Source organism: Centroberyx affinis, unplaced genomic scaffold (assembly GCF_046629955.1).
Source record: "Centroberyx affinis isolate AG114_WGS23_722 - 3 ecotype Tasmania unplaced genomic scaffold, CSIRO-AGI_Caff_v1 ptg000767l_1, whole genome shotgun sequence".
Lineage (NCBI taxonomy): Eukaryota > Metazoa > Chordata > Actinopteri > Beryciformes > Berycidae > Centroberyx > Centroberyx affinis.
The window spans coordinates 64,686-89,590 of NW_027279377.1; the positions used below are offsets into that span (position 1 = coordinate 64,686).

The 24,905-nt window shown below is 42.2% G+C and overlaps 1 protein-coding gene across 1 annotated transcript in view; it reads left to right on the forward strand.

The window, feature by feature from the left end:
• Positions 1-22,884, forward strand: part of kif6 (kinesin family member 6) — a 54,824-nt gene extending 31,940 nt beyond the window's left edge. The window contains exons 13-23 of the mRNA XM_071520101.1: positions 2,759-2,953; positions 10,614-10,716; positions 11,742-11,797; positions 17,533-17,583; positions 18,379-18,460; positions 18,603-18,738; positions 19,955-20,043; positions 21,011-21,088; positions 21,222-21,304; positions 22,513-22,635; positions 22,862-22,884. Of these exons, the coding sequence (XP_071376202.1) occupies positions 2,759-2,953; positions 10,614-10,716; positions 11,742-11,797; positions 17,533-17,583; positions 18,379-18,460; positions 18,603-18,738; positions 19,955-20,043; positions 21,011-21,088; positions 21,222-21,304; positions 22,513-22,635; positions 22,862-22,884 (1,019 nt within the window). The remainder of the gene's footprint in view (positions 1-2,758; positions 2,954-10,613; positions 10,717-11,741; positions 11,798-17,532; positions 17,584-18,378; positions 18,461-18,602; positions 18,739-19,954; positions 20,044-21,010; positions 21,089-21,221; positions 21,305-22,512; positions 22,636-22,861) is intronic.
• The last annotated feature ends 2,021 nt before the right edge of the window (positions 22,885-24,905 follow it).

Sequence of the window (24,905 nt, forward strand, 5' to 3'; positions counted from 1 at the left end):
TTCAGATCCCTAAACCAGCTGAGAGAACCTGGGCTGGGAAAGTGCATGAGTAACCCTCTCTTACTTTAACTCTTACTGTTGAGGTTCCCTTGAGTAAGGCACTTGACCCCCCCCCCCCCCCCAACTAGTAGAACCAGTAGAAGACTGGGTGCACTGGGCAGCTCCTTGGTGTGAAGGTTGGGTGCTAGAAACTACAGAAAAAGAGCAACTTCTCTGGATAAATCAAGGTTAAAAACTCAATACGAAGAGTTAGAGTCTAAAGTAGAGTCTAAATACTGATGGTTTAACTGATGGTTTGCCGAAATATCGGGCATATATTTGCCTTTTATTAAAAATTGGCCAGTAAATTGTTTTTGTTCTTATTATTATTACTGTCATTATCCTGGGTTTAAATTGAGAGTTTTAGTGTCCTATGGTCTAAGTGGTCTATACTGTTTCCCTGAGTATTATCTTCCCTACTAAGAATAAATTCGGCATGAAAATGAGTCAAATTTTAAGATATTGACAGCACAAAATATAGTTAGTGGTATCACCTTAAAAATCCCATATAGGTCAAACCCTAGTTTTAATACTGCTATCTGAAGAGGAGAAAATGTTCTTCCGTAGAGTTTGCATTATATAGCATAAGTTGTGTATGGTACACTGGAGCAATTTGTGGCACCGCTGACTTTAGCATAGCACCTCTGCCAAATGTGGTAATTCTGAAGGCATTTTCTTTCTTTTCTGGGACCTCTGCTTTGTTGGACAGTATAATGGAGAGCGACAAGAAAGATGAGAAAGAGAGATTTAACGCACGTCATGAGCTGAGCTTGACCACAGCATTCTGAGCGCATGGCATGTGCAGCAGCCCACAGATCCAACGTGCAACCCCCAAGGGAAATTTTCATCACTCCAGAAGTCTATGGTAGTGTTCAATCGGCACAAAATGGATATCAGATATCTCAATAATGGAAAAACTTGCTGAACAACAGTCTGAGGTAATACGGTCTGTGAAACAATGACATAGGACCCACAGAAACAGTGATATTGTTCTGAAGGATTTGGCTCCTATAGGTCATTTAGAATTGTGCCGGTTTGAGATTTTGGCAGTTTTGAAAAGACTGTATGGTTGGTTTCATTGGAAACCGTAATTGGAGACCGTTAGTTCCTTCATGTTATTGTTCCTGCTGACTTCTCTTTGTATCCACTGGCAGAAACATAAATTCAGCTCCCTGGCTCCCTCAAAAATATGTCCATTTATCATTTGAAATACTGACGTTTTGACTTTTTTTTCGATTGAACCTCCTAAATTATCCGCTGACCAACATCATTTCAGTCTGGCCAGAACTAGATGACTTCTAATCTCATGAGAGGAGCGAGCTTAAAGAACAGACTAATGTGTTGACTGTAAATTACTGGTTGTCATTAGGACATCAAACACACTCCACTTTTTAGTAGAACAACAGGCGGATAGGACATGAGCTGTTTCCCATATGTAAGATGAAATGACCGTCCCTGAGTGAATATTTTATGAGAATGTATGGCTTTATTCATACAAGTCATATACTACGCTATAACAAAGATCAAAACTGAAACTCAGGACAGGTTTAGCCATGCTTCTGCCTTTTATCTGTTAACCTTTGATTTGATTTCTTGCTTTCTGTTGCGATAGTAAAAACAGTTACGGCAACTAACTGCGCAGACTTCTTGATCATGATTTCCTTTACATGATTTTTCCATGCAATTCCAGTTCATACAATTCCAATTTTCCCTCTGTCAGCAGTTTTGTTTGCCAGCACAGTTTTATCCTTCCTTACCAATGGTATTTTCCTGTTATGCACTAAGGGTGTCAGTCTACAACCTGCAGTGGGGTGTTGAATTCTAGCCGCTGGGCATCAATTTGATAATCAAATTTGATGGAGTTTTGCATCAGTTCTGTGTTATACGCATTAATGATTAAATATAGCATCAGTGAGTCCAGCTGAAAGCAGTTTGAGTGCGAGGCAGTTGATTGAACACAGAATAGTCGTTTGCAGTTGGAAGTGCAGCGCGTGGAGCAAAGGAAACAATTACAGTAAATTGTCCTAATGCACAGAGACGTCGTGTATGGAGAAGTGAAACGTGTGGTGGCATTAGAAGTGTAGAACGGGATCTAAGCGCTCGGTCTCGCCTTTCAGCCCTCCTCCCGTAGCCGCTGCATTACTCTCTGTCACACTCGCAGACTCGCAGACTTGCAGACACATCTACACTTGGACGCAAGTAGACAAACACACAGATACAAGCTCATCAGCGGGAGAAGATTTTCTGGAATCTTGGCCGGGAGTCTGCAGCCTCTCCGGCTCCTCTCCTCTCCGCTGATTCATCCCAGACCATGACATCTTCCTGCGCCTGTAAGGTCAGACGCTGAGCACATGTCAGCACTCTGCCGTTATTAAAAACCATGCAGCACAGTCCTGTTGCCTTTAACCAACCAAGGAAATCACTGTGGATGATTCCCTCTTCTTTTCTGGACAATTTTAGTGATATGTTTCATGGCTTTTTCATGCCATCAGGGTATATTTAAATTTAACATGTTTTGAACATTTGAAGAATCTAGTCCTGATGTCCTAAACGGTGTCTCTCCCACTGATATTCATGCTCACAGTCTCTTTTAATTGTAATTCATATCCAAATCCTGGCAAATTCAAGATCTGTGTTCGCAATGGAGAGAAACTTCTCTTTTCCATCCATTATGTTTACTCAAAGAAAAGGCAAGTTGTCCTTAACTCAAGCCCTACAGGTATCCTAGTTAATATGCTGAAGAAGGAGAAGAAAAGGGCCCAGGATGCTGCTGCTCAGCTGGCTAACGTCACCAATAGCCACAGCCTGGCCTCCCACAATGCCTTGAGGTTGTCCGCAACACCACCGATGGAGGAGAGAAGCACTGAATCCATCTCTGCTGGCCATGGTGGACGAGCTACACAGTGGAAAAGAGGTATGTTAGTTCTTATCTCTTGGCTTATAGCAACCTTTTCAGATTCATTTATTTTAAAAGCCCTCAAATGTTGTGTGATAGCTGCAGGGATGAAGTGCAGCACTCTAAGTAATACAAAACAGGGTCCAAATTGGACTGAGATATAGTTTGGATATGTGGTGTTGCCATTTGCTTCTTCAACTTCATGGCTCTGGTCCTTGAGATCGTTCCAGATCGCCCTGTAGCTTAACCTATCAGTTTCTGCTCATAAAAGCAGTCCTCCATGATCAAAATGACCTATTAAAGCAAATAAAAATTTCAGTTTCACGGATGTGGACTCGATTAAATGGGACACGCAGTCTTTGTGAGGTGGGAGAGGGAATGAATAGGTGATAAATTAGGAGCTGGGGCAGGGTGCCGAGAGGTGATCTCTCCCGATCGGAATGCCGGCAGCTCTTTGCTTGTGGTCATGCTGATTTTCAACGGGCCTGTCGAGGTGGTCTTTCAAAACACTTTTACATGCATTACAAATCCTTGAGTTCGGGATTTTACTGCGTGGTGAATAGCTCGTCATCCCAGAACTCCCCATGCTGCCCTATTTCTAAACAATGTCATCAGGGGTTTGCATGCATTTAGGAGTTTCCTCTTGGAGGTCACTGAAGTGGCCCAAGTAGAGGTCTGCCAGCAAAGCAACATTAGACAGCTTGGTATATTAAACCTGTAATTTGTTGCTGATGAAGAGCTGATGAGTTTAAAACCCATAATACTTAGTGAGACATGAGGCAGAGGCCAGGGGCCAAGAATATTGTAATGTAAACACTAGAGACACTATTCAGACCTGGACTAGGATAGCAAACCTGGATCCACTAAATTTGAGAAACCTAACACCCAGAGGCAGCATCTTGTCAAGTGAAAATGAATTGATGAATAGCTCTTTTTGTCTTCCAAAACTCGTTATTTGTTTTCATATTTTTTTTTATTATGAACACAACTAGTGCAGTGGCCGTTCAAAATAGGCGTAGGCTATCAGTTGCTTGCTTTGAGCCTCGCTGCTGCACAGAGCGCTGTGCGCTTGTTTATTCAAAGTTTATTAATACTGAACGTGTCGCATGTCCAATCCGACACCGCACATCCTTGGGTCCCCAGCAATACACCCGGCAAGTGTGAAGTAGATCGGACAAACGGTTCTCGAGATATACGAAGGACACACATACAGACAGAGATTCCTTGCTTTATAGTATGATAATATATCACTTAAATAAACATGGCAGTGATTAAAATTTTTGCTCACTGAAGACTGTAAGCATTGAAATCTCACCAATATGATCTAATTAAGTAGAAGCCTGTTTTACTTAGTTCCAGTAAACCGCAGATCGATCCCACAGGTGGTCTTGAATTTACAGTGTCAACACAGTGTTGCAGTTGATCAGGCGACCCAACATCTCCCCATGGTTTTGACCCATCCCAAGGTTTCGATCAACATGTGATTAGAAGGGAACGCATAATGAAGACCCAGTGATAGGTAGCGCAGACTTCAGACTGCAACTTCTCTTGGATTATCAGTCTACTTGTAACATTTTTAGACAACAACGTAGTTTAAAAGCCATTGGAATTAGGAGTTGGAAGTTGCCGAAAGTCAAGTCCATCAAGCTTTGAGAGATCCTCCCTAGCCAGTGGCAAGCATTCATTTGGCTTTTCCCATTTGATTTTGGTTAAGTGAAGCTTTAAGTGTGATGATAAACCTGAGCCGTCGTAACGAGCGTGGTCATAGCCATCGGGTAAAGGGGCATGAGCCAGCGACTCATCAAACTGAGCCAGCGCTCCTGTCTTTGCTAACCACAGCTCCCTCATCCTCTTCGACATTTTTGGGTAATGGTGCCCAGTGCGGTAATAAGGCCAACAAAGGGGTAATTGCAAACAGGGTCTCTGAAAGAAGAGCCTATTAAAAAACAAACACATGTTTGAACTGGGTCCAGCACGAATTAGTGAGCAAATCCATCATTCAGAGAAGGGACAGTGAGGAGCGCTGTGATGGATGGCCGCGGAGCGATGGTTTATAAAAACTGATAAATGACGTGCCATATGCATTAGGCTCATGGAATGGTATGCAATCTAATATGGAACAAGCATGATCATCTGGGATGTCTCACCAGAGAATTTGTTTTCACCTCTCCCACCCTGGTTTGTTTCTTTCTCTGGTTTCATGGGACATGATGACCTCCGTGAAATCCATTTCCATTCGGTTGACCTGTGACATTGAGGCATCCTCTGCTCTCCAAACACACACACACACACACACACACACACCACAACACTAAGAACAACATTTTTCCTCAAGCTCAGCTCCACTGACATCAGAGACAAGAGTGATGACTATTTGATAAGACTGACCTGTTGTGTGCTAATATGTTAATAGTTTTGCACAGATACCTTCTTTGCATGTGAATACTTTTATAGCAATTTCATCCCCATTGAGCCCACTTCAAGACTAACTGGCTATCCACATCACCAGAAAATATAAAGACTATATAGAAATGACCATAATCTAGAGAGTAAGAGTTGTTCTGCAGAGAGCATGATTTTCTGTTTTCAATTTATGCACTAAAATGAGTTTTGGACTCCACATCCAAACATTGAAAATGACATGAAAATAATCCAATTGTTTCATAATCAAACGAGAAGACACAGATCATTCCTGTCAAACACAAAATTGCGAGCAACTACTGCAGAATCTTCCTGGCTTCAACATAATAACTTTAATAACACTGAAGAGAGACATAATAACACTTAAGAGTCCCTGAAAAAATATTGCACAAGGTTGCTTTTGGCAAGGGCACTCAAAAGACAACAACCCCCTCCTTCCCCTTCAAATGGCATTTTCAGAGCTGTTCCCTCTTATGTTGAGTGATAGATATTTACGTGTAGTGGCCCACTCTTTGTGAATGGAAAACTGTTGACCCGGTGATAAATAGGCCCTTGGATGATTGTGATATTGGGATGATAGCTGCTGACTCGATGCCACGCACTGCAAATCCTGTTTATATAGGCCTCCGGCGTTTATATGAGCAAACATATGCACCGGCAACCAAGGAATCCATATGGCCCTTTCCTATCACACTTTGATTTATCACATCCTATGTGATTCATATCAAGTTGCACAACAGGATGCACGTTATTCCAGTAGATATTTGTTTTAGAAAATCTGTTTTTTGTCACTTGATGATGATGGATGATCAGTTTGATGCAGGTTAAAAACACCCAATTATTTTATGGTAACTCCTGAAAATGTGTCAGTATACCTGTTTTACACACCCTGACACATTGACAGATGGAATGAATGAAACATTTAAGTGTGCTCACATTTACCATGGTTGTTTTATATGATTGACAGTGTCTCTTGTCTTTACCCACATGTTACAATTAGAGACATACAGTTAGATTGTCTCTGTGTGAATATGAGAGTGCTACACAGGGAATAATTCCTGTCCTTTGAATGCGTTTGTATATTTTGCTATGGCGCATTCCCACTAGTTTTGACAGTGCAGAACACCAAATAATTATGACTGGACTGGATTATTTTAGCCAGGTCATAGGTTCCTGAGAAAAATGCAATATAATCAGCTCCAGCTACCTCAGAATTGCGCTGGAGAACTGAAATGAGATAGGTGCAAACAGATGACATCACACTGAAATAAGACTTTGAAACAACATGCCTAAGACTAAATTGGTACATCTTTCCAACAATATTGGTACTGTAAATCATTGTCCATTTTCTTATGGAAAAAATGTGTGAGCCCCAGCAAAATATTCCCAGATACTGCACAAGCCGAGCCCGTTTTATCTCAACCCCCAAGTCCCCTGTTACCAGTTACATGTCCACTCTGGAATGTCCATCCACTTTTCTCACACTTCATGAGAAATTTCTCTCTCATGTCTGTTTCTGCTGTGCTGCTACCAAAGCTGCGAGTCGAACACACTCCCAACTGCATCAGCTGTTCACCGGCAGGAAAAGCTTGATGTTCTGCAGAACTGTTCTGCGCTCATGGAAGCAAAAAGCTTTTAAGATCACATTGAGCAGCTGCGGGACGATGACAGAAGAAACCTCTTCACAGTTTAGTGTTTAGTGTTTCTGACATGCACATGGCAGTCGAGGAATACTGGAGTTCTGAAAAGCACACCTGATGTTAGGGATTTTTCCGAGTACCAGTTGAGACTACAATGCCAGTTTTTTGCAGTTTTTCATCAATTGACCAATTTAATTTATCTTAACATTTATATATATTGAACCTCCATTATATATGGTTTCTTACAGTACACTCCATTATATAGTTTCACATCCAAACTGCCCATTTTCCATGATCTACTTACTCACAACCAAAATGACATGCACATTAGATCATTGTTCTTTACTCTGTCCTAATTCAAAACAAATGCGCTACATTTATCCTTTCCTCATGCTCAGTGGGTCACTGCATGTTTATGTATGTTTTAATTTAGGTTTAATCTGAGGGCTCGGGTCTCTTAGCCAACAGCCTCTACGGTTACAGTGAGGATAACTACTGTCCCCTGGAGATTAACAGTAAATGTAATGATGGTGACCTTTCCACGGAAACCGCTCATGTTCATTCTGCGTCCCAGTTTAGAATGAATGATATATAATTGACTTACTCTTTCCATAATGCATTTTTAGGTCAGCCAGCGCAGAATACAACATGGAAGTTAGACAGGTCTTTTTGAGTGTCTGATGACCACAGTTTATGCAGGGAGTAGTCTGGCGCACAATATGACACAATTTTGATTTCCTCATGGAATCGGGTTTCTCTGCACTGCAAATTGCAGACTAGACTATTCCACCTATTCCAAGATAGCTCCGCTGTATTTTCCTGAGGTTAATTTATTGTCTTCTTTCAAAGGTACAACTGTATCTTCTTCCTATGCTCCTGATATTGGTTTTATAGCGCATGAAGAGGGCTAATGGACAGGCAAGGTGTTCCTGTTGTATTTCAGGGTGGCGGTGACTTGCCGGGGCTGTCAGGAGGTCTAGAGAATTACAGGGAGAGGCAGATCTTTACTGTAAATCCTGCTAGCATGTAATGAGACGCTGATGATTCTACCAGGCCCACCGCACGTCTCTGTGATCTGAACTGAAACCCAAGGCAGTAGGGACACCTTCGAGAGTGAGATGCCACTGTCCACTGCAGGACGCCACTTACAGGATCTTGTAGGATCAGTCATATACTACGGAAACAAGTCATAATGTCTTCTGCAACAGTAAAAGAAAGGTTTGAGCTCTTTGTGTCAGACATTTTTGCTCATGGGTGGGAATGTTTATTTGCCTATTGTGTGGGAATGGTTGGCTAATCAGAATATATTCAACAGAAATGCAATAACTCTTTTTTTTATAATAAATTGATGGAACAGTGCAGTCATACTTCACTTCTTCGGTATTTCATTTCTAAAATTTGTTGAAGCAGCAACAATAGTCACGGCATTCCTTCTCTGTGAAACCTCTGCGGTTTGTCAGCACTTGAAGCACGGAAAAGAAGAATTAGGAAAGTTGGCCTAAGCCATATGTGATCTCATTACCCCACAAATTATGTTAGTACAACATAATATGATGTAATATCACTTTTAGACAGATATTCCTGGAATGTTCCCTTTTTACAAGAGTCGAACGGGGTGCGTTTCCCTCAAGTAGCCCTCCGACAGATTTGTTGAGGTTGGCTGTTGCAACATATGCCTGCGAGATGCCTCCTGGTTTCAATCAGGACTTTTCCAAAAATAAAGAAACAAAATTCCTAAATGTCCTCCAATTTATCTCACATGACTTACTCCTCTTGTGTATGCCTTCAGTTAGAATCAGCTCTGTCACACAAGTCCGCACATATTAATGAGGGTGGAATTTATTGGAAATCATTTATTGGAAATCATTGTGAAGCTACTGGTAGGAGATCTTGCAAAATACCGCTGGTGTGTATGCTGTTAAATTGAATAGGATTCGGTAAAAGAGGGTCGAATGAGGTCTTACAAGAATAAACTGTTGGGTTGGGTCAACAAACAATGTTCTGATCTATGCAATTACTCATTTTACTACCATCTCACTTTGCTTTTTCAATTTGAATGGAGAACATTGACAGACCAGCATAGGATCCAAAGGATCAGCATATTCCATCCAAACCAGTTGAAGAGCTTTGAGTCCCTGAAAAAATATCGCACAAGGTTGGTTTTGCCAAGGATACTCAAAGGGCAACAACCCCCCCCACACACACACACACGAAATGCCATTTTCAGAGCTGTTCCCTCTCATGTTGAGCGATAGATATTTCCGTTTTATTTACGTCTCACGTTTTAGCTTTAAAGATTGATGAGCAAAGATTGAAACCTGGTGAAAGCAGCAACAGAGATTGATTATGCTGCAGTTCTGAGTAATCGCCTGACAACATGATTCAAAGTCTAGGTATAATTTTGGTTTCCTTTGGAAATAAATACACAGCACATCAGTTTTTTGAGTAAATTCGGCAGCAGGGAATATCGTTGTCTATCCCAATATGTCACTGCCAGTCACACAGTTTTCCTCTTGTCGTCCTCCTTGTCCTCTCAAGCCACCTCTAACCATTCAACAGTGGAATGATGTTTCCTCGAGTGACTGCCAGTCTCCATAATAGTGTCTCGCTCTTTCTCCCTGTCTCATCTTTTTTTGGCAAAATGAGAAAGTTCAGTTATCGGCAAACACCATTAAATGTGTTTCCAATTAAATCAGATGTCCACAGGCAAAAACAAACCCCGCACACTGGAATGATGCTCCCTTAGTGTTTATGTGTAGCAACGTTTCAACCTCTGTTGCTCTTTGTCAGGCACACTGTATACTGAGCATCATGCCAGCATGCGGATATTTTCTTTCTTTCTCTTTAGTGATTCATGGTTTAATCCCTAGCACCTGGTTAACATTTTTTGGATGTTCATACACAGGTAAAAAAACAGCATTAACAACTTGCGATGACTTGTCTAAGCAATGATGTATGTTAGCTTATTAACACACATTTAAAAGTGTTTTGTTGAGCAGAGCAAATTGTATCTGCAGGAGATGTGTATTGCTTTCATAAAAATGCCCATTAAACAATATTTCAAGTCTATAAACAATTTAACAATCAACATGTTGCCTCTCCAAAAATCATTTAATTTCCTTACTAATGGCAAGTTGCCAAGAGGGCGGTTCCACCACCTAGATAATGCTGACCTACTCAGAATGGCTGTTTATATATCTGTTTACGTCCTCTCTAAACCATCCTTAGATTTTGTAATTAGTAATAGGTGGGAGGTCAACAATATCAGTGGGGCTCTTTAGCTCGCATCTGGCTGCCAGATTGGAGTTTAGTACCTGTGGATGTGGGAAAAAGGCACAGCTCAGGTCTTATAGTACAAGTGTGCACAGCATGACCTGCCACATTCTCCCATAGTTGCCACATTAATTTTACTTTGTTGGTATGACAAGCATTTAGTCTTGTTAGGATGGTAGATTTGATTTACAACCTTAGCATTAGCCAGCTACCTAATGTTTTCAGCATGGACTGGATGGTATGAAGCCTCTGGTTATTAGAATACAGCATAGCATGTCTCAGTGCAATATCTTCTGAGCAGATACACTGGAATGTCATGGTACTCATGGTGTTCTTCCTCTCAGGTCCACAGCTGTCTATGGGTAAGCAAGAGGCCTTTGACATCTTTAGGAGGGACCATGAGGACCGGCTGACCATTGAGGACAACAAGGCTCTACTCAAACAGAGGTTAGCAGCCAAGAGGGCATGTTATTGGACAGTAAAGGGACTTGATGTTTTCCATAAACAGACCAACCTAATCTGCTGCAATACGAGCATCTCTTCTGCAGTCTCACATGTAGAGCCTTTGTAGCTTTCACCATCAGAGAAAGGTGGAGCGTTTGTGTGGAAGGCCCTTAATACTGATCCCATCTGCACCATCTGGAACATTCTGTGCTGTTTTCCTCAATTTCCAATTCACTGTTTTAGGTATCAAGTGTAGTGGAGCCCTGCAGAATTTGCATTTACAGTAATAGAAAAGTTCATGTGGTCGAGTCCTCCGGTACTAGCTCTCCATGTCCTTTTCTTTGAACGCACACACACACACACACACACACACACACACACACACCATCACAACTGCCCCATATGTCAGCCACCGCCATGAAACCTTGTTATCGCTGTCCCAACACCTGTTGTACATCAGAAAAAGATACATTTCATCATTTCATCCGTACCATCCAAATGAATAAATTAAGTCATGAAATGAAAATATGAAATAGCACAACTTGCTAGTTCTCCAGACCTTTTCGAGAGGCACTACTTGGGTGGGAGCTGTCATTACAGGTGTGAAAGTGCTGCAGCCCGGCCAGTGAGATGTGTACCTTGGCCAGTGAGATGTAACATTTTCTTTGAGAATAATAGCACTCGCAGGATTTGCTAGGTTCCATAACGGTGGGTTGATTTTGTCTGAGAGTCAGAAAACCTTGTAAAAACGTTTGAGGGCCTGTTTCTCCTGTTTGTTTTTGTGTTGAGCAACATGCCAACAAATATAGCTTTAAAATAATTTATTGATCATTATATGTAATACATCATTTTATGCAGAACATCATTTTAAATCCTATATAGTCTTTTAAATCCTATATAATCTGTGTAAAACTAACCAAGACCTTCTTGCACAGAGCATGCTTTTTGGCATTTCATCACATTTGATTTATCAAAACATTGTTTTTTTTGGTATTATTGCCCATTAATACATTTATTATTTTGGGCAGGTTAGCTGAGGCCAGAACGCTTGGGGAGCAAGTGAACGAAGCGAGAAACAGAGTCAGTAAGTTACCATGCAAGTACTTACACTACAAACAAACACAAACTTGTGTTTCATTGCTACTGCAGAGTTCACAGCATATGAATTCATTGTCTTAGCACTCTTATTCCATTATTATTACTTCCATTTGGGAATATTATTGCATGAAATGTGCAGTAATGGTTGTATTTTTTGCATTCCCAACTGTACCCTATCTCAAACTTTATGTTAAAAGTTAATTTTATATGCTGAATAATCTGAGTGTATACATTTATGTTTGCTTGCTGTGCATTTGTGTGAAAGCAAGTGAACTATGCTATGAAAAAGCGTGGGAACTTATTCGCATGCACCATGACCAGAGGTTGCTGGTTCAGAGTGCATGGGTGCATTCCGGAAAATACTTTACACTTGGGAGCTGTGAAAACATAAAAATTCGACATTTCATTGTCATCATTACAGTCATCATCATTATCCTAATAGTAAACAACATTCTGTGGCACAAGCCCTGAGGAACGCTGTTTATTTACCCTGATATTAACGTTCCCCAAGTCTCCAGAGACACCAGCCTACCTGCCTGCAAAACGTTAACGAACGGATCGCCGTCGGGGTCCCGTTTCCCCGGAGTGCAGAAGTGTCGTTCAGCACATTCCTGAACTTTTCCAGGACGGAGAGGCGTTCTGATTTCCACCCTCCTACTCTTCCGACCTGTGCTTTTTACGGGCCCTGGCTTTGGCTGTTTTATGAGGGATCTGTAATCACACCCCTGTGTTCTTCTGGGTAATGTCCCTGACAGGTAGCCGTAGTGTGCCAAAATGAGGCCTGGCAGCGTCCCTAGCTTCTGCGAATGCTGAACGATTGCAAAGTTTGGCTCCGAGGAATCCACCCCAGCTTTTGGACTCAGCTTCTCTGGTGTTGTGTGCACATTTGTGTACTACTGTGTGTCAGCGCTTTGACACTGTGGTTTCTCCATTGGCCTGTTAATTCGCTGATTATTTCAGCGAGTTCTGAAAGGTCCTAGAAGATGACTGATCATAGTTGTAAATGAGTCCACATTAATTTTGTTGCCTGCAGTACAGGCCATCTTACAGCTCAAAGTCACTTTGCTCAACAATCTATCTTAATCGCCTCATTGTTGCTTTAACCGGCTACTAAGAGACAAGCGCTGTCACTGATATGGCAGTAATTATAAATGATTTCACAGCACTATGGTTGAGTTTTCCAGCAATCTCAACACTGTTCAAAATATGAGCATATATTATTAGGGGTTGATCTGGTTTGCATTTACTATTGCAAGCTACATTTATGAGTTTCCTTGGACTGTGTGTGTTTGTGGCTCATTTCAGATGCCAATGAAATGGATCAGTTTGCCTCACACCAGCGCCTGGCATCACTGCTGCCTCAGATCACGCGCGGCGGTCTGGTAGCATTCAGCTGTTACCCCTTCATACATGCCAGCGTACACTTAGCACCCCTGGAATTCTAGCGTATCAGCATTCAACTGTGGTGTCTTTGAGGTGCTGACACAGCCGTACATCAGAGGTGCGTCACGCAAAAATCATCTGTGACTTTTACGCATTATTTAGAACACTAACTCTTCAAATGTGTTCCGCAGACATCTTCGCTGTGAGGCTGTGCCGTATGAAAGAAGATTTGTTGCAATAAAACTGTTGTGCACTAAATTCAGACTATTTTTCATGTTATTTCTGGGGCAAAACATGTAGAAATTTTGAAGGAATTTAGCATTCAGATTATTCAACTGTTAAATAGGGAAAACAGACCAGAAAAAGAAAAAATTTGACGCTGTCACATGTTATTACAATGTTAGGGGCATGGAGCTGCATTCTTCCTAGATGAGAGACGATGTTTATAGTGGAAGGTAGTTGCCTCTCCTGGCTGGAAAGTTGTACCATAATATATTTAGCTCAGTGTGTTTCCTTGCCATTTTGGAAGTCCTGCTTGGAAATTGTACACTACCTGTGTCTCATGCTTAATGTAGAACATGGAAAGAGTTAGCATAATATAGACGAAAGCTTTGTGTAGCTTTGTCTGATGGATGTACCCAGCGTGAGGGTCAGTAGCAGGGGAGAAAGGGAGAGGCGGTAGCCCGTGGAGACATTGGTGCCTAAACATTTCCCTGGTTACCAGTATTGTTCTTGGCCACCGCGTACGGCTTTGGAATCCAATCCCGCTGGAGAAGCGTACGTTCCGAGCCCTTAGGTCCAAAGAGTGCAGGGATATATATTTATTCATAGGGATCAGCGATGCACATCCTCTACAGGATAAGAGGTGTAGGGCAGTCGAAAACGAGCGGGGTCCCTCGATCTCTTTGCCAGATGTGTGGGGATTTATGCGAGACTGTCCTAGATGCAGCATCTGGTAACCTCTTTGGTATCCCACTATCATCCTCTCCTCACCTCTGCTGCCATAGTGGCCCACGGATTTTGGGATAGATCACAAGAAAAGTCAATTTACTGCAGGCACCAAAAATGACTGTCTGGAGTACTGGAGAAGGAACATTGTATCAGGATTTGAAACCGTGTCGGGTTCAGCTGTAAACACCTCCATAACTTCCCTGCAGTCTTTATTGGTAATAGTCAACACCCTACAAGCCTGGGTGCATATTAAAAGCCACTGTAGGTTTTACATTACTGTGGCTGTAATTTATTTGCAGGGCTAATGTTGTCAACTGCTCATTTGAGTGGCTTATGTAATGTCCTTGCCTTAGGCTGTGGTCTCAGACAACGCTATCTGCGAACACAGCAAGAGCTGTCCAGTAAAAACACAGTTTCAACTGTGGAGTCTTACCCTCCATTTAGCGTTAACAATCTTTTATATGCACAAATATTACTGCATTTGATGAAATGATCTTTTTTATATACAATGTACGCCAGATTTTCATGTACCGACTTTGTGCATTGTTTCAACAATGCTTTATGTATTTATATAGACTTAAATCCACATGCCACCACGTAGATATTGAAATGCTAGATGGTATGTTTGGATGGTCCTTGGATCAAGAGCTCTCTGTGGCATTTGTGCGGCATATCGCATTTAACCTTCAGGCCACAGAAATCACCAAATATTTGTTGAGGCTTGTAGCTCGAAACCAGTCCTTTACGACGACGGCATGTCTCCTGACACTGTGGGGGGAAACCCTACATGGTTTGGAAGGGGTTGCGGTGTTGAGCCCACAGCCTGGCCGGGGGACAGGAGGGCTGAAGGGTAATGAAGTATTGCAGTAAGCATACCACACACCACCATTACTTGACACGTATGCAAATTGATCTTTTATGGAATTATTCTACTTGCAGAATTGGGTTAGTTTGGACTAAGGATCTTTAACCGGCTGTCCTGGCCAAACTGACTGTGATGTTGGACTCTTCAATCATCAATGAGATATCTAGGAGTTATTTGGAAGTTGTATAGCCAATGGGCCCAAGAAATTATCTTTCAGAAGCAGTTTATTCTCCAGCCAGATTTAAGATTCAGTACTTGAGCAGAAAATTGTGAAATTGTGCAACAGTGAGAATTTGCATTGCTACCTAGGTTTGTTACTGTACATAGCCCAGGCAGTGTACAACATAATTCCATCCATTTTACCATGACTTTGACAATATTTACAGACTTCAGATAGTCATCATAGGTAATTGCTTGGCCTTGAGGCATCTGAAATGGTTCAATACATAGCTGATGTGAGCCACACCGGTAGTGTTTTGGCCCCATGTCTTTATCTGGCTGTTCCCTGCTCCCTGCACTTTCTCACCCTGTCAGCATGGCCAGGTCAGCTGTGGGCCAAACCACTCAGCGGTGCTGCTAAGTGTTTCTTAATCCTGTTATTTTATTAGGAAAGGAAGAGACCATACATCAGGCACAGAGTTGGTGTGGATCAGGTTCGAGAGGGTTGCGTCTGTGTTTTTGCCTCTCGGGTGCACTCTGAATTGGAACATCCTGTCGTCTGTTAGAGACGACTTGGGCAGACTACCTGGCCGCAGTGTCGAGCCGCAGGGAGTCTCAGTTCACGCAGATCCCAAGTTACTCCAACTCCTCACTTAGCATCAGAGGAGTAGGCGTTGTAAGGGGTCTCCAAACCCCTGCTCATACTCCAGGGGTGAAACACTTACATTATGTATGTCCCTGTGTGTCATTTGTAACGTCTCACATCATCCGTCCCTGTCAGCACTGTCTACAATAACCTTTAATTGTGGTCTATTTTTGGATACACAGCATTTGTCAAGAGTTCTGATGGATGAACTGGCCTGTGTTGTATGGGCAGGGTGGGAACAGTTTTTACCCATTTGATTTATTAGAGGAACATTGTGAAGGCTGATGCACTAGCCTAAAGTCTGTAATAATAATAATGATGTCATACTTTATTGATCCCCAGTCTCTGTTAAGATCTTTCTTAAGAATTTAGTGTCTTGCTCAAGGACACTTCAGCAGGACATGCCACATTCACAGTAACACATGTCAACCTAATATGTGGACTCCATGCCTCCATCTTCTCTTTGGCGACGCAACAGCTCAAACCCAACTATTTGATGGTGCCATGAGAGGTGTTGCATAAAAGATAGACATACCCCCCCTTTTTTTGTGAAGGAGTACTCCATCTGGATTTCTCATTTTTGGACCTCGGACACCGGCTTTTAGATTGGCGACAGGATCATATGACAGAAACGGTTACAGCTCAGCACGTTCTGCACCTCAGGGATCGTGGTGAAAGCTCACCACAGAAGACACTGCCATTCTACGTGTCTGTCATCTTTCCCTCTTCCTCCTAATTATCCTGGTCACTCAGTTAACTCCCTGTCCGACCCTACAGCCAATTCATTTGCTCTGAACCTGAAATTGTCTTCTTTTGTTCTCTTCATGTACAATTTACAGTAATTCTATCACACAACCTGTCAAGTGTGATTCCTCATTTGTGTAGAAAGGGCCCCAAAATATGGATTCTAATACTGCATATGTTTTAGTTAGTTTACATTGCAGTTACTGAACATCACAAATGCATGGTTCTTGTAATTAGTTAGATTCAGTGAGGGGAACTGAGGCAGAGAAAACAGAAGAGCAGACAATAATTGCTTACCCATGTGTTTACCCTGTATTGCTGCCACAAGAGAGGTGATGACCCGACCTTCAATGTATCCAAAAAGCCTCCCTCGTGTTGCTTCCTGGATCACCACCGGAGCCACAAGAGCTCTTCATGAAGACTGTCAAAGTCTTTAATCCAGCAGCACCTCCCGCTTTAAGCCAATCCTCCTCCGTAAAGACCTCAATCACAAGTTCATCCTCGCAAGAACCTGGGTTTTGTTGACTGCAAGTATAAACAATTTGTTTGTGTAAAGGCACTGTAGACATAATAGATGTTTGACAGCCCTTAAGAACTGAGATCAAAGCCATGGCTGCCATTGGCTGCGTTGACGTGGATTAGACGCAGCTAACTTGACCAAGGTCAGATGGCGCTGTCAGCCTTTCATCTCTCTGCCATTCAACAACAGTGAAATGCATGTCAGGGCTGCTAACAGGAAAATTACTCACTTAAATCCTTTCTAAGCCAGGATGATTAAAGCTGTTTAGTTTCCACACAATTATAGGAGTGGACTCAGAGTAGTGGTGCAGTGGTGCTGCTTCACCAATTACCTATCTGTTATGCATGAATGGCTCCTGTGGGAAAATGTCTAAGAAGCATGGCTAAATGCTTAATGAAGGAAGGTAATTGTATTTAACCTCTTGAAAATCTCTCTCTCTACTGTCTGTCTCAGATGAGTTGAAGAAGCAGTTGGAGATGCATAGGATGCAGAGAGCAGCTCATGGTAAGTTCAAACTATGGATGAAGTAAACTTTTGCCCTCTATAGCATAACAGTATGATTTCCAAGCCCATCTGCCCTTACCAGTAGTTGAAATGTATCATATGCACGTACCCTGTCTTTTCTTTTTGATGTGTAGTTTGAAATAGCTTTGAATCCAGGTTTTCCCCCTAATCATTTTCAAATTCAGAATGCTGGATCCATGAGCACTAATTCAATTGAAGCTGTCACAAATGAAAACTGACTCTTTTATTATCATCAGTTTGATATTCAGCTCAATACAACTGAAAGGAATGGTAAGCACCGAACGCAATGTGGGTGCTCTTGTATGTGCAGTAGCGCCCACTTCAAAGCCTGTACAGTAGGCCTCAATGTTGGAACAGCAGAGTGACCAAAGACTGGGTGGCACGACTCTCGGACTCCTTCATTTACTCCCCTCTGACTGTTTTGATCAGCGACATAAATGCTTTGATGAGGAAATCTGGTTGCAAGTACACAAACATCTCCCGCCAGTTCAGGCGCCGAAGGCCCGTCTTGTTATTTCGAGTCCCGCATCAGAGAACACTTCACAGCAGCCTGGCTTCCATTATCCAGGGCCAATATTAAAATAGTTGTCCTCGGAGGAAACGTGCAGACACGCACGCAACACACAGGCATACACACTCGCCACTGGATGTTTTTGTTTTTATTGTAGGAAACATAATGAAGAACATTTTTTTTAGAGCAAATGAGCATATTTGTGAGTGTAAGTATTCCCAGCAAAAATACCCACGTCTTTTGCATGTCACTTTCTACTTTAGGTGTAATGGGGAGTTACACAGAAATGGAGGAGGACGCCGCTGAAGAGAACCTGCGCAAACAAATGGAGGAAGAGAAAAGGACGTGAGTGCAGTGCGCTGGATGGGTGTATGTGAATGTGTTATTTTCATAGTTTGTCCCAAGACCCTCGTACAGATGGATTGGACACAGCAGATGCTTTGGGACGTGGGACATGAATTTGGTGCTGCTCATGTCTCCCCGTCAGTTACAAGAGCACCTTTGGCTGTCTGAAGGCGTTGAGGACGGAGATTGAGCACCTGCAGCTGTTGCTGGAGAGGGCAAAGGTCAAGCTCCAGAAGGACTTCCAGGAGTGGTGGAGTCAGGAAGCTTCCAGTCTACAGGTGACTGACCTTACCTTCCTCTAGTTATCTATGTGACAACACCACATAAAGCTGTTGTGAGCATGACACGACGGCCCGGAGAGCATGTCAGCGGCATGTTTATGGCATTAGCGGGGAATGCCTGTTTTCATTTCTCTCTTTATATTTATGAATGTGTGATTACGCATTTTTGCCTTTTCTGAATATCGGCCTCTACGGACACGCGTGAGTGTGCATGTAAGTCGATCCGCATGTGTCTCCCTTGACTTCGGAGGCTTTTTTACGGCACCGGCGTGACCCCTCGCAGCCTCTGTTCGACATCACGCAGAATGAGTCCTGGTGGGGAGATGCTGTATGTAGGAGGCAGACACATGGAAACACATTTTGCAGAACTCCATCTGACGCAAACAAGGGCCTGGAGACCGGCTTAGAAGCAAGACAACAACACCATCAAGCACATATTCTCAGCAGTTCGGGTCTTAACAAGGACAACATGTTCATGAGTGTTCTCCACAGTGACACAGTGGGAAGTGAGTCAGTGTCTATTTCAGGCCTAAATAATATTTTTTGCAGCGTTTATATATTTTGTTAAGAAGTGTTGTATAGACAAAGGCAAAGTTTTCGAAAACGTTGAGGGAAAGTTCAGTTGAAAAAGTTGCGAATAACGCTGACTTACAGCGAACTGCGAATCTGTGAACACACTCACACACGCACACACACTTTGATAACGGCCTTGATCAGCTGGGGCGTTTCGGAGCCAACCGCGAAGAAGACGTTAAGCAGCAACATCTGACCAGCAGACGCCACTGGCTTCCACACTTCGGTTTTGATCTTATGAATGGAAATATACCTCTGAGCAAGGTTCAGGGGAATTTATTTCTGAATGACAAATGGAAAAATCAGGATGTCTGACAGACGGGCCTTGCGTGTACCGTTTTGTTCTTCCTTTCCCAAGCAGGAACCAGGCCAATGAAGTTATATGCATCCAACGGTTTTGTTCAACCACTCACTGTTCCTGGGAAACAGCACACATGTAATTGATTACACATTGAGTAAGAGGTATGATAGAACTAGAGACCGCAAAATACCTGAGGACTGATATTCCTTCTGGCGATAAGTTGGATATTACCACATGATTTTTCAGTGATTAAATTAACTGTCATCAGCATGGATGCAACTTAGGTTTTTCCAATGTGAAGTGGGCCGGTATCATTCATTTCTCAATAATTGTGACTAGGCATCTGAGTCAGAGGCCACAGCCAGATGTCAAACAGGACGGCCATGTCAGAGCTTGCAGCCCTCTTCATCTGGCACTCCAGGATTCGGGTGAGATATATTCTCAATCAATCAATCCATCAATCTGACTGAGCTGCCTTTTATCTGTTTCCATCCATCCATCCATCCAGTGAATAAAAGTGGGAACCATTAGTCTTAGCTGGGAGTGGTAGTAAGTTTTATTCCTTTAAGTCTTGATGTGCAGCTAGTTACATACCCCAACTAAGTTACAAGGAGAAAAGCTCTCCCTTCATTCCCACTCAATTCATTAGTAATATTTTCACCATTTCATCATCTGCACTTGAATGGCACCCGTACAAATTTCACTCAATCAACGACCGCAAAACTGCTGTTTCTCATCGCTTTTTCCAAGAGAACAGAAACACTGTTGAAAGTTAATGTCATTCTCTCAATTCTATTCGTCAACCGTAATGATGTTTGTTGTTGCGTATGCATCATCCAATCAGAGTTTTATCAAACTATTTGAAGAAATAACATCCAGAACTGATAAGAGCACAGTGCCCAGGCTCCACAGATCAGTCAAAGCGATGATTAACTGTGATATTACTACTCTGGGGACTTAGTTCATACTATGATTTGCCTTTTAGTCATGATACGGGTCGTACTGGACCTCCCATGTCTGCTGGTAGGTAAACATACAGTGACAGTTATTTGCATGACATTAACCAAAGCCCTTAATGACATAGTTACTGTATCATAGTCACAGAGCAAAGAGCAGAATATTTCTCCAGGCTGTGTCAAGACTACTCAGAGTGGATAGATAGATGAATGTTGGAGTACAAGCTACTCTGCACTGTAGCTCCCTCTTGTGGTTCACATCAGCACTTGTAATGATACTGAAAATAGTGTGTAGTATGTGAGATGCAAAATAGACTTATATCAACCTAATGCATTGTAATTGATCTGGACATTGTCCTCTACTGCACCTCCAAAACAGAAGTACTGTGTTGCAATGGTTTCATGTCACTAATTAAAGCTATGCTAACATGTTCTATAGCACACCCAGTGTAAGCAGCACTGTCAGAGACTTCCCAGCACCAAGGGACTCCTCCACTCCCTCGGCACTGGACCTCAGGTCAGCCTTGCTTCACTGAATTCCCTCATTAGTTTTCTATAAGGCGCTATTGGGCTATATACTGTATGTCAGAGTTTGTTCACTCATTTTTGAAATTCTAAAACTCTATCTTTGAAATTTCTGTGAATTTCAGGAGCTTCGTCCCCAAAAGCGTACCCGCTTTAACAGCTGTGCCAGTCTGGCTCGATAAGCCACAAGAAGAGAGCAAGACGGCCTTTACTACTTCATCAGAGCTGAGGTAGACGAGGGGCAGAAAGGCCATCATGGCATGAATTGTTCACAGGCTTCCCACAGACCTTGAAAATCTTTTAACGTTTGTGGATTTCAGAAAAATAAAATACTGCCTTAATGCCTTTAAAGTCTTTCAAAATGAATGGATGGCCTTGAAAGTAGTTGGACTTCTCTGTCGTAGCATCAACACTACACATACTGAGGAAAACTCTGGATGGATGGAGATTTGTGTTGATAGCAGTTTTAAAGTGAATGACTTCACCATGAAAGTAAAAAAAGTGAGGCCTCTATGTTGTCTAATTTTGACCAATATCATGTCTTACCCCATATGTCAATTGAGTCCTTGAATTTCACCAAGCAAGACATTGAAAGCCATTGAAAAGTCCTTGTGTGTGTAGGTGCAAATGCAACCATGTAATTGAGACTGAGACACCGACCTGTAATTTATTGGGCCATCCACATACAGTAGCACATACAGTATGTTAGTAGTATCACTTAACATCTATACACACAGCCTGGAACTGTAGTTTTTATAGCGGCAGGGTGTTTTCTCTACACTTATGAACATGACCATAACTTTTTACGTCTTTGTGAAGTAATGTCTCCAAACTCTATTAACAAATCAAAGACCCGTGGTCTCGCTTGAATGCCGCTGCTGAAACCACCTTTTTACAGCCGCACTAAAACACTCGGTGCAGAACGTATGTGCTTTTGTTCCTGTCCTGCGACCGCTTGCAGCAACAGAGGCTGTATTGTTTTATACGTAGGCTGCTTGAGGTGAGCTGGTACCTGTTAAGGGTCTTAGCCTATTTCCTCAAAGCTTTCGGACTGAGAGGCAGTTTTACAACAGTGCCGTTCAGCATGTTTCAAAGCGCTGCATGAGACAGACGTACACACACACACACACACACACACAGCAGAGATTTAGATTTATATCAAGGCTTCAGTTGGATTTATTAGAAGGTATTCTGGTCTTGGAACAGATTACATCATTTCCCTCCACCATATGCACAATAGGATTACTGCTGTAAATTTTTCTAATATAAAGTCCTTATTCGTGTTTCAAAGATAGTGAGAAATTTATTATGTAATGCACATATGTATATGTGAAATGTGTGTGTGTGTGTGTGTGTGCGTGCAGATTGGTGTCCATAACACTGATAGTATCGTGCCACAAATAAGTGTGTGTGTACATTTCAGGGCCCTTTCCACCACCGAGCTCTCGTCCTCCTCCATTCCCCTGACTGGAGACCAGCAGACAGATGCGGACATCCTGGCCTTTATCAGAGCCAGGCAAAACCTGCTCAACCGGGCAGGTAACACACACATATACACACACACACACACACACACAAATACAGAGTATACATCTCACATTCAACATTCAACACTGCCCTCTGGTGGTATGGAGATGCCTTGTACAGTTTTCTTGTCTTTTGCTCTTACTTGCTTCTCTCTCTCTCTCTCTCTCTCTCTCTCTCTCTCTCACACACACACACACCCACGTTCTGTCTCTTTCTATCTCCTTTGACCCTCGTGTAGCTGCTTACCTTGGCAGACAGTGAAGTGGACTTGGCTGCTGTACACTGTGGTTTGCCACTACACAGACCAGATATCCATAAAGGCTGAGGTCATGTGGACAGACAGAAAGACGGTCAAATGAACAGAGACACAAGACAGAGCAACAGTCGGGCTGAGGAACAGAGATTTGCCCGTTGAAATCTTCTTTTTCTTTCTTTTTCCTACTTTCGCTCCTCTCCCCCCTCTCCAGAAGAGGAGGAGTCATCTCATGCTCCTTTAACTTGGCGCTGCTACGCTGAAAAGCGACTGTATTTTGACAGGAAAGCCCCTCTCCTCGGTTGTCTGGTAACCCCTGCATGGGGCGATCCCTCCCATCACAACAGCTTTTCGCTAGACTGGAGGGCGTTATTGTAGATGAAGTCATGTTTGAGGGGGATTCCGCTGAAATTTACTTTTAGGTTGTTTTACTGCAAATGTAGCTTTTTTTTTTTTTGTGTTTCTTTTTCTATTTTATTATTTCTTTTTAAGCACAAGTTCCCAAGATCGAGGAAAATGCATTCATAATTCATTGACTTGCATTGCTTGATGGCTAAAACAAAGATTTTTTTTTTATGTTTCAGGCCCAGCTCAGCAATGACATGAAGATTTGAGGAAGCATGCGAGTCCTCAAATCCTCCTCCTCCTCTTCCTCTGCTTGTTCACATCTATCAGGTGACAGGAGAATGGTTCTGAAAACATCTGTTATATGTCTGCGAGTATTGATGGACTGACGATGGTGTGAGGAGGACTGACGTGCCATGATCGGGCACCTATAGAGTCCCACACTAGGTTTAGACTCCCGCTACTAGGTTTCTTATGAAAACACGCCCCAAACACACACACATAGACACACTCATTCACCTGCTGGAGATGGCAGTGATGTAACGGTCAGCAGTATAAATCACAGCCAGCCAGCCGGCCGTTTGATCTGAACAAATGTTGGCTCAAGATATCAGAGGAACTAGCCTTTACTGGACCGGACACTAAGAGACCAGTTAGCTCCAAACAGCCCCAGTTTGTGTTTAAAGAGGGGATGAATCATGACTTTTGAGAAACGGTCACAGGAAGTTATGACAGATTTATTTCAAATGCATTTCAGATGTCTGTTTGTCTTACTTGATTCTGAGTGTTAAGCCACTGTAATTTTGTGTAAAATTGTGTAAATAGTAGTGTGTGGATGTTGTGTGTAATGTATGTAGCTTACAGATTTATTCCTCATATTGTGGGAAAAAAAATCAAGTATTTTTTCCTCATAAAGAGACACTTTCTTTAAATGTTCACTTATTTTCTGTAAATGTTACTTGTGACCTAAATCACAAAAGCTGCACAAAATACTGCATTGAAAATAAAGTTGTAAAATTACATGTACTTTTTATACAATCAAATACATACAGCCATAGGGACAGTGAGATAAAAAAAAATGTTTTTCTGTAAAGCTGTACATTTCTTATTTGGATAGGTGATGTTAAAACATATTAGAATAATATCAGGGGTTGACCAAATGAACAATAATGGTGCAGCTCTGGATCCTGGCCCTTCTATCACACTTACTCATATTACAGTCACTTTAGCAGTGAGGTTCCACCTGGCTAATTTTCCTATGGAGGTCAACTGAAAAATTGTCTAGGAAATTTAACTACTTCTAATTATTGCATATGGGATTTTGTGAACAGATGGATCATCTGGTCCTCAGATTATTATTTCATATTCAAATTGGGTTACATTTGTTTTGCATGAAGGATATTTGTGACTAAATAATGATATATGGATGTTTAAATTCATTCTTATGTTTATCTGTCCCAATACTTATGCACGATTAGTTCTGGGGGACTGACATGCATGTATAAATAAATAGAATCAGAAGAACAGCTCACAGTCTGTACTTGAATACAAATTACTCTTCAGCAAGTAGAACCAGTTTTGCGCCGCCATCCCAATGCTTTTGCCTTTGACTCTATCCGTAATTCTTATTTTAGTCAACATCAGATAGTACACAGTATCTAAGCATCTAGCCAGAAACCGAGCC